At 53.7% G+C, this 8,355-nt stretch overlaps 2 protein-coding genes across 3 annotated transcripts; one reads left to right on the top strand and one right to left on the bottom strand.

The window, feature by feature from the left end:
- Window positions 1-14: 14 nt before the first annotated feature.
- Window positions 15-8,137, bottom strand: TSSK3 (testis specific serine kinase 3). 2 transcript variants are annotated; one of them, XM_045190789.2, is made up of 2 exons: window positions 7,852-8,137; window positions 15-730 (listed from the first exon to the last, which is right to left on the bottom strand). In XM_045190789.2, exons 1-2 carry the CDS (start codon window positions 7,892-7,894, stop codon window positions 66-68), a joined length of 708 nt encoding a protein of 235 aa, XP_045046724.1. In that variant the 5' UTR covers window positions 7,895-8,137; the 3' UTR covers window positions 15-65. The 2 variants fall into 2 exon arrangements, with proteins under 2 accessions (XP_045046724.1, XP_024410547.1); XM_024554779.3 differs by lacking the exon at window positions 7,852-8,137 and adding an exon at window positions 1,389-1,533.
- On the top strand, window positions 506-2,861 carry FAM229A (family with sequence similarity 229 member A). The gene is given in 5 exon segments (XM_053920308.1): window positions 506-2,197; window positions 2,199-2,254; window positions 2,336-2,429; window positions 2,431-2,483; window positions 2,659-2,861. Coding segments are annotated over 5 exon segments (387 nt in total). The 5' UTR covers window positions 506-2,116; the 3' UTR covers window positions 2,762-2,861.
- Window positions 8,138-8,355: the final 218 nt, after the last annotated feature.

The following is an 8,355-nucleotide window of genomic DNA, read 5'->3' as shown; positions in this document are numbered from 1 at the left end:
ATTTTAGAAGCAGGTTTGGGTTTGCTTTCTCCCCGTGCTTTATTGGGGAGGACTTGCCATTGCTTTTATGAAGTGCTTGCTAGCCATGGATGCCAACTAATTTCTTCGATTGAAGGCCGGAGGATCATGTCTGGTTCCAGGAGCTGCTTGAGCAAGTCCTGGCATTCGGCCGAGATGCCCAGATGAGTGGGGAAGGACACCCCCTTCTGCTGCTGCCACAGCATCTTGGGAATGTCTGTGTCGTCAAAAGGTAGGCTGGCACAGAGCATGACGTAGAGGACGACGCCCATGCTCCAGACATCACCCTTCTTGCTATCGTGAGGAATACCCTGCAGCACCTCGGGGGCGGCATAGGCTGTGCTGCCGCAGAAGGTCTGGCTCAGCTCCCGGCGTGACTTGGGCAACACCTTGGCGAAGCCAAAGTCAGTCAGCTTCAGGTTGAAGCCCTGCAGCAAGGCGTTCTCACACTTGAGGTCCCGATGGGCCACACCGCAGCCATGGCAGTAGCGGATGGCTTCAACCATCTGACGGAAGAGGGCCTTTGCCTGGCTCTCTGGCAGTGGCCCCCCATTCAGCACGCAGTCAAAGACATCCCCCCCCTCAGCCAGCTCCATCACCAGGTAGATTTTACCATCGGCAGACTCCAGCATCTCATACACCTGGATGATGTTCTTGTGGTCCAGGGTGCGGACAATCTGGAGCTCCCGAGGTAGGAATCTCTGGATAAATTCTGAGGAAACAAAGGAAAAAGAGATGGGGAATCAAGTCCAGAAGGGCCTTTCAACATCTACCTGTCTCCCCACCATGTCCGGCTGGGTCTGGTACCTTCTAATCACAATGTCAAGTTCCTTTTAACAGTCTTAAATGTTTAGGTGCTTGGACAATGCAAAGAATATTCACCTTATTTTTGTAGTTAATATATTACTCAAAGGAACCACTCCCTGCCAACCTCAGGGACTGTTGTGAGCAGCCTGTGAGACCATAGGTGTCCGGGTACTTGGGGGACTGTTGGACAAAGCCATTGAATCTCAGCTGTGAGGCCTGATTTGCCTGTAGTGTGGTGACCAGCTCCTCTCGCCCCTGCCTCCTGACCAACAGTTCCTTCTCTGAGCCCAGTTTTTTCCCCATCGCTACCTGCCTCCACACCAGCGTCTGCCCTCTGGTGCTCTCTGCCAGTCTGTTTTGATGGGTTTGGGTTCTGCCTCTGAGGACCCTTCGCCTCCTGCCACTTCAAGCTTGGATTTTGGAGGGTCTGGTGTTCCTGGACTCCCAGCTTCCCTCTGTTCCCTGGTGACTTACTCCAGAGCCACATCTCCGTTTCAGAAAGGGGAGGAAGCCCCCACCCACCACAACCAGCCCCCTCTTCCTCCAAAGGGGCCCCAGCTCACCTTCTGGCCCTCCCATCTTGTCTATAATTTTAATTGCCACCTTCCTTTGGTGTTTTTTGGAAAATGCTTCTTTGACTTTTGAGTAGGTCCCTTCCCCAATGGTCTTGCCCAGCTGGTACCCATTGGAGAGCAGAAAATCCTCCATGCTGTGTAGCGCTTCCTTCCTATCACACTATTAGCTCATGCTGCCTCTGTGAGGCAGCTCTACTCCACCATCGCCCTTGGCCGGGTCCTTTTACCCCCAGGGACTTCACCCGCAGCAGCCCACAGCGCTAGAACATTCTCCGTCTGGACACAGCAGCCGCAGGTAGTGGGGAGGGAGAGGGCTAGACATTTTAAAACTCCAGCCCAATTGTGATGTAAATATTGTATGACCCTTGGCCAAAATGGCCTACCCTCAGCAGCAGCACCACCAAACCCAGCACCGGTTAAGTCATCGCCGCGCTCCCACCGCCGAGCCAGGACAGGCCGGTGTAGAGGGGCGCTCCGGGGTGCCGGCGCTTCCTAAAATGCCAGGCTCCTTTTTGTGGGTGCCTCCTCCCATCTGGTTGCCGTTGCCGCTGGGCTCCCATGGAGCTGCTGGATGTCTGCACCACCCAGTCTCAAAGCGCCAAGGCGGGAACCCGAGAGCTCCCTGCGCACGGCTGCACTAGGTGTCGGGCAGTGGGTGGGTTCCCCGGCGGGAGGAACGGGTTCTGTGAGGTCACCACGCCAAGGCCCGGGTCACAATGCAGCCCTCCCCCTCGACGCCCGGGCCCACATGCACTGCAGACACCTGCCCGGCTGCGCCTGGACCGGAGCGTCCTCCTGGCAGCCAGGGCTCAGGCAGCTGCTTCCAGCCTGGGACCGGCCTCGGCCTCCGGCAGGTGAGCAACAGCCCAGGGGGCAGGGACTGGGTGGGGGCACGGTCCGGGAGCAGCCTGACTGCCTCGCCCCTCCCCACGCAGAGCAACCCGGGGCCTGGACATGAGTGCCCAGGAGCCCCCTCAGGGTCGGAGATTCCCCATTGAGGCTGGAGACTCCCCTCGCCTTGCCGCCACCCCCCGAGTCCCAGGACAGCCCAGAGCCGGTAGCTACGGAGCACAACCCGGTCAGGTGAGCCTGCAGCCCCTCCTGCACTCCCGGGTCATCCCCGTCCCACTTTCCGTCCCCAGTCCCACCCACCCCACCCTAAGTAAAGGCCCCACATCCTCGTCCCATCCTCGGAAACCCCAAGTGCACTCCACGGATAATACCCCAACAGCGGCCCCTGTCGCACTGCTTTCCCTAGGCCGCTTCGACGCTGCCCGGGCTGCCACTGCCTGACGCTGCTGCACGTGCCCATCGACGTCTACCTGGCTATGGGCGGGAGCCCCCGGGCCCGCGCCACCTGAGTGCACCTGAGCACGTCGCGCGCGCTGAGCACGAGACAATGATGCACATTTTAAAATAAAAGAATGATGCACATTTTAATAAATTACAGCATAAACTGTTCTTTCCACTCCGGACTGACCGTGTATGTCTGTCCCGCCGGATCGGCCCCCTGACTGCGCCACACCATCCCGTAGTGCCTTCCCTATAGCTGCCTCCTCCCTTGGATCCTCCCAGCCCCAGGGACTGGTCCTTCCCCGTCCTCTTTCTTCTGGCCGGGCGCCCACCCCTCCCCCATTTTTTGCTAATCATGACCCCTTCTCCAGCACCCTTTCCTCTAAGGCCCTTTCTCCTCATCCTCCTCACCCCCTCCGTCTCTCTCCATAGTCTCCAGTGAAAATCACATTGTGCTGGACTCTGGGGCCTAGAGAAGCTCAGGATTGGAGAGGATTGGCAGACAACTTAGAATAGAGAATGACCACCCACACCAGGTTCATTTAATGATCCCAAGATGGCGTTAGGTTTTGCTGCCTGCTGTTTTGTGACCCTGCGCACCTCTGGTTTTGTTGGAAGAGTTTAGGGAGATACCCTGTCCATCTTGACCTTAGTTTCTTCTAGAAGTGGTGGGACCAGAAAAAAGATTGGGGAAGAAGTCCTTTAAAAAACTTTGATTTCAACTGTCTATATTACAGGCGAGGGAACTGAGCCTTGAGTGTCGGGCCTGGGGTCCCCCTACTGATGGGTGTTGCTAATGTCCTCAGACCTAACAGCCTTCCATAGGAGGGGCCCATGACACAGAGTTGCCTGGAAGTGTAGGATTTAAGCTGAATAAGTATTCTCCACCTTCCATTTTTGCTTTAATGAACCCATATTATTTTACTATTGGGGCAAAGTATATGTAAGCCAAAGATTAGGTCCAGTCTCTTGTCCCCTGAGATCTAAGTACAGTTGGCTCAATTTTCCTCACCTAATTTACATAGGTAGAAGGCCAAGCTGTCCCCGGAGCACTTCAAAATCCCACGGTCACCTGAAAGGTGACTTGCTGACTTCTACACAAAACGCTGTCCCAGGCAGTGCCAAATGTAGGCTTATTGAAGGAGAGGATGTTTGCCAAAAGGTCTACTTCGAAGTGAGGACTTCAGATGACTGTTCAGCCCCTGGTCCTTTAAAACATCCTGGCTCTTTGAAAGCCCCTGCACACCGAGCTTGTCCCTTCCCTGGAATAAACCCTGGCTTTAGGCCCTAGTGCTGGCTTCTCTCTCCTCCTTCACTCTTCTCCTCTTACTGCCTGGAGAAGCCCTCAGGGACTCTCAGTTCTTCTATTCAGTGGGATAATCCAGCTGTTTCCATCCCCACCAAACTTAATGTAGGCCCTGCTCAGCCTGCCATGGCTCTGCAGAAAAAGGACCTCATTCCCTGTAAACAGTAGTCACCCTCCTTAGGAGGCCATTGTCATTTTAGAGAGAAAAAATTACCAGGCTCTGTATTGATATGGTCTCACCATTGAGAGCAACTGCAGTTAGCTTAAATAAAAAAGTAATTGATCGTTGGGATTGAAAGTGGCTGGGAAGGATATAAGCTAGTGATTAAGGAAAGAACGGTAGAAATCGGGGAATCTATTGGGATGAGACCAAGGACTCAACGCCCCCCCCGCCCAGGACTACCCCATTGTTCCTCTCTCATCCCCAATTATCTTCTGGGGAGGCAACACGGTTGCAAGCAGCTCAGACACCCCAAGAAGGGAGAGGTGTTCTCTCCCAGTCTCTGTGTACCTACCCGTGGAAGGGCAGCAATTGGCCCTTCTTAAATCACGTGTACACTCCTTGGGCCAATTACCACCGTCAAGGAGATGCGAGACCATAATTGACGGTCTGGGCCTGAGTAAGCCTTCCCTTGAGGTGTAAGCACAGCCAGGTGATTGACAGCATCATCAGAGGATAATGGGTACAGATGGAGAAAAAAAAAATCCCAGGAGCAGAGGCAGCTTATGCAAAGATTGGAAGATTGAGTATGCCTGGGAGAAAAGGAAGCCTGAAAAGAAGGGGTAAAGAGTGGCAGGGGCCAGGGTGACAACTCCGTTCCATGGCAAGAAGGAGCCTCGGACAGTGTGACCAGGTGTCAGGCCCCTGGGTTCTAGTTCAGGCTTTGTCCCTGACACAGACAGTACAGGTCCACTAGGTCTGTGCGGGACACTGGGGATTGATTCAGTGGTAAACTTGACCCTCATAGAAGTCACCTGGCTTAGAACTCACATTGAAATCATAGAACTCACATGATTTACTGGGAGGCCTCACTCAGGCAAGTCCCTTCCCTCAGGGCACCTTTCTTCACTGGTTGAAAAAAAGGTTGTAGAGAGGACCAGCTGATCTCTCTGGACCTTGCCAGCCCCAAAATGCTGATTCTTTCCCATTCTTCCTTTCTTTCACCCCTCTTACTTCCTTTGTCTCATTTCTCAATCCTCCTTTCCTTTAAAAAGACTTACTGCCTCCTTCCATTTGCTTGGATAGTGAGGGATGCAAAGATTCCAGACCCTTCAGACACATATATTGCCACAAGACCAGACCCTGAGTCTAGTGAGGTATAGGATGTCCATGAGTTAGGGGAAAGGGCATTCCAGGAGGAAGGAACGCTGTGGGCAAAGGCTGGAGGCAGAAAAGTGGAGGGCAAGTTCAAGAAACTCAGTTCAATCAACTTTCACCAGTCACTACCTGGGCCACACCAGGTGCTGAGAGCCCAGGCCCGAGTCTAATCCCTGGCCCTTGCAAAGCTCAGAACTCATGGGACCCAGGAAGGAGTTCACAAAAGAGAAGGCATTGGATCAAGGCACTGAGTCTGAACTTTGTTCTGTAGGTGACAGGGAGCGTGACAGGCTCCAGTCTAGATCACTTCTCTCTCCTATTTCTCATCTCCTTTTCCATTCTGTTCTCTGTTGCTTTTTCCTCTTTCCCGCTGTGGAAGTCACTGGCCTAAATTCTAGTCCTGCATTTTAGTCCTGCCATTTACAAGCTGTGCAGCCTTTGGCTAGTTACTTAGCTTCTCTGAGTCTCCATTTCCAAATCTGTGGAAGGACATTAATGACACCTGGTGGAAGGTTTCAGTAAAGTCATGTGAGTACAGCACCAGGAAGGAATCTCCGGCACAGCTAGCGCTTGATGAACAAGAGGCGGCGGCTGCTGCTGCTGCTGCTCCAACATTTGACCTCAAGGGGCAACGGAGAGCTGGCCAGCCATGTCCCCTGCAGCTGGGTGATGACCAGCCTGAGAGGGGATTGGGGAATCCCTCTTGCCTCCCTCTGCCAACTTCCCAGCAGTTCTGCTCAGGAGCCTGGGAACTTGGTAGGGGGAATTTCCAGGGGAATCCCAAGTGGTAAAAACAGTTGCCTCCCTCACCCAAAAGAGTAAAGCTGCCCCCATACATCAAAGCCAAACTCCCAGATCCCAGCCTTATTATCTGGACCTAAGGAATGGGCAGGGGCCCAGGGAAAAAAGGATGCTTGAATCACTGCCTTCCCTGACTTCTCTCTCAGACACTTTTAGCCAGCCCCTCCCTGAGGGGCCCCCTTTTAGAAGGAGGGGGTGAAGTAGGCAGATGGACCCCCAGGTTACCATGGAGACAGTAGGGAAAGGGTTGCTGTATCACCACGGCAACAATTGACGTCACCACTACCCTTTCCCATCACTTGATAAAAGAGGGGGGCAGCCACCCCAACCACAAGCAAGTTTTCCGCAAAGCCTCCTCCCCTTACTGAGCCAATCAACCAGGGGTCAACAGGCTTAATATAGTTCAGGAGTTAAAAGCACACACTGTCAGTCAAACCTTGATTCCAATCCTCCTGCTGCCTTGTCTTAGCTGTATGAATTTGAGCAAGTTCCTTAACCCCTGGAAGTCTTCCCTTGTACAATGTGGGTACGTCAGCTGCCGGCCTCCGGGGTTAGTGTGAGGGGTCCTGACCTCAGAAGACCACGGGCCAACTCATGCGAAGTGTACCCTGATGCTAGGGACCGTCAAGAGTCCTGGGGACCTGTCAGAGGATGGTGGTCCTTCAGATATAGACTCCCAGCCCCTAGAAGGCTCCCACGACTTCTAAGGACTGCGCCCCAGAGACCGAGCATCTCGGAATTTCGGAGTCTTAGGGTGGATCCAGCGACTGGAATTTCCAGACTCCAAGGAAACCCCAGGAGTCACGTTCCCTGAAACCCAGTCACATCCAGACTCTGACCAACTTCCTTTTCCCCTGCCCTTTGCTTCATCCTGGGTCTTCTGAGCAGCCTTCTACCCCTTGGGCCTCCGTCTGCTCCTCTAGGAAAAAGTGGGAATGAGGACCCCTGGCAAGAAGACATCAGGAAACCGAGCACCAGGTGGATCAGTGAGTTGGTCACCACAGGGCTATGGGTGGCCCAGATCCCATGGCCTCTCTCCACCCCATCTTGGAGTAAAAGCCCCGGAATCATGTTCATTCCCCCTCTCTGTCCCACCCCCGCCCCCAGCCAGACGGCCACAGTCCATCCTGCTCTGATTCCACCACCAACCCCCCTGCTACTCATCCGGATTACCCCAGCAGCCTCCTAACCAGTCTCCCTGATTCCTTCCTTGCTTGATTCTTCCAGTCCAGACTGGTTTTATAAAGACCACAAACCCAGCCATGTCATTCTCCTATTTAAATCCCATCAATGGGCCTGACTGGTGTGGTTTAATGGGTTGAGCGCTGGCCCGCAAACAGAACAGTGACCAGTTCAGTTCTCAGTCAGGGCACATGCCTGGGTTACAGACCCGGTCCCCAGCTCAGGGTGTGTGAGAAGCAACTGATCAATGTTTCTCTCCCTCTCTTACTCCCTCCCTTCCCCTCTTTCTAAAAATAAATAATTAAATCTTTAAAAAATAAAGCTCCTCAATGGCTTGTTTACATCACTGCCTAGCCACACTGGGCACTCCTCAGCTCTTCACAAAACGTTCTTCCCACCTTTAAGCACGCTGGTCCTTCTGCCTGGAATAGCCTCCCTCCCAATCCCGCTGACCCTTCAAATCTCCACTAACTGTCACTTCTCAAAGAAGGCTACTCGACCGCCTGTTTCCTGCGCTCCCATAGCACCTACTTGTCCCACTGTGTACTTACCTACATTCCTTGATACCTGTTGAATGGCTGTGTACCCCTTCATGATATGGGCGCATTGAGGATAGGGGGCTATGTCATATTCGGCCCCAAGGCTTAAAATGGGAGGGCTCAGGAGTTTGTAGAATGTCTGCCGATTAGACTGGCTAATGAATGACTGCTCCACAGAGGAGAGTCCACAGTGCTGTGAGGAGAAGGAAACGCAGAGCCAGCTGGGGGTCAGAACGGCTTCCCTGAGCAACTGACACTGGAACCGAGATGAGACGCGTTACCCAGGCAAAGACCTTAGGGTGGGAAATGTGCCGGCGCTGGGAGTGATGTGCGCCGTGGGTGAACTTTTTGCGGCAGACGCTGTGCTGAGGGACATACTCCTGTTTTGGAAAGACAGCCCTGGCTGCTCTGTGGGAAGGGAACACCTAAGAGACTGAGAGCGGCAACAGGGAGACAATTAAGGAGGCTGCCGCAGCCTCCCAGGTGAAAGGCGGTGGGGACTTGGACCAGGTGTTA

The sequence above is a fragment of the Desmodus rotundus genome, chromosome 3 (assembly GCF_022682495.2).
Source record: "Desmodus rotundus isolate HL8 chromosome 3, HLdesRot8A.1, whole genome shotgun sequence".
Taxonomy (NCBI): Eukaryota; Metazoa; Chordata; class Mammalia; order Chiroptera; family Phyllostomidae; genus Desmodus; species Desmodus rotundus.
This window is presented reverse-complemented; position numbering and strand designations above follow the sequence as displayed.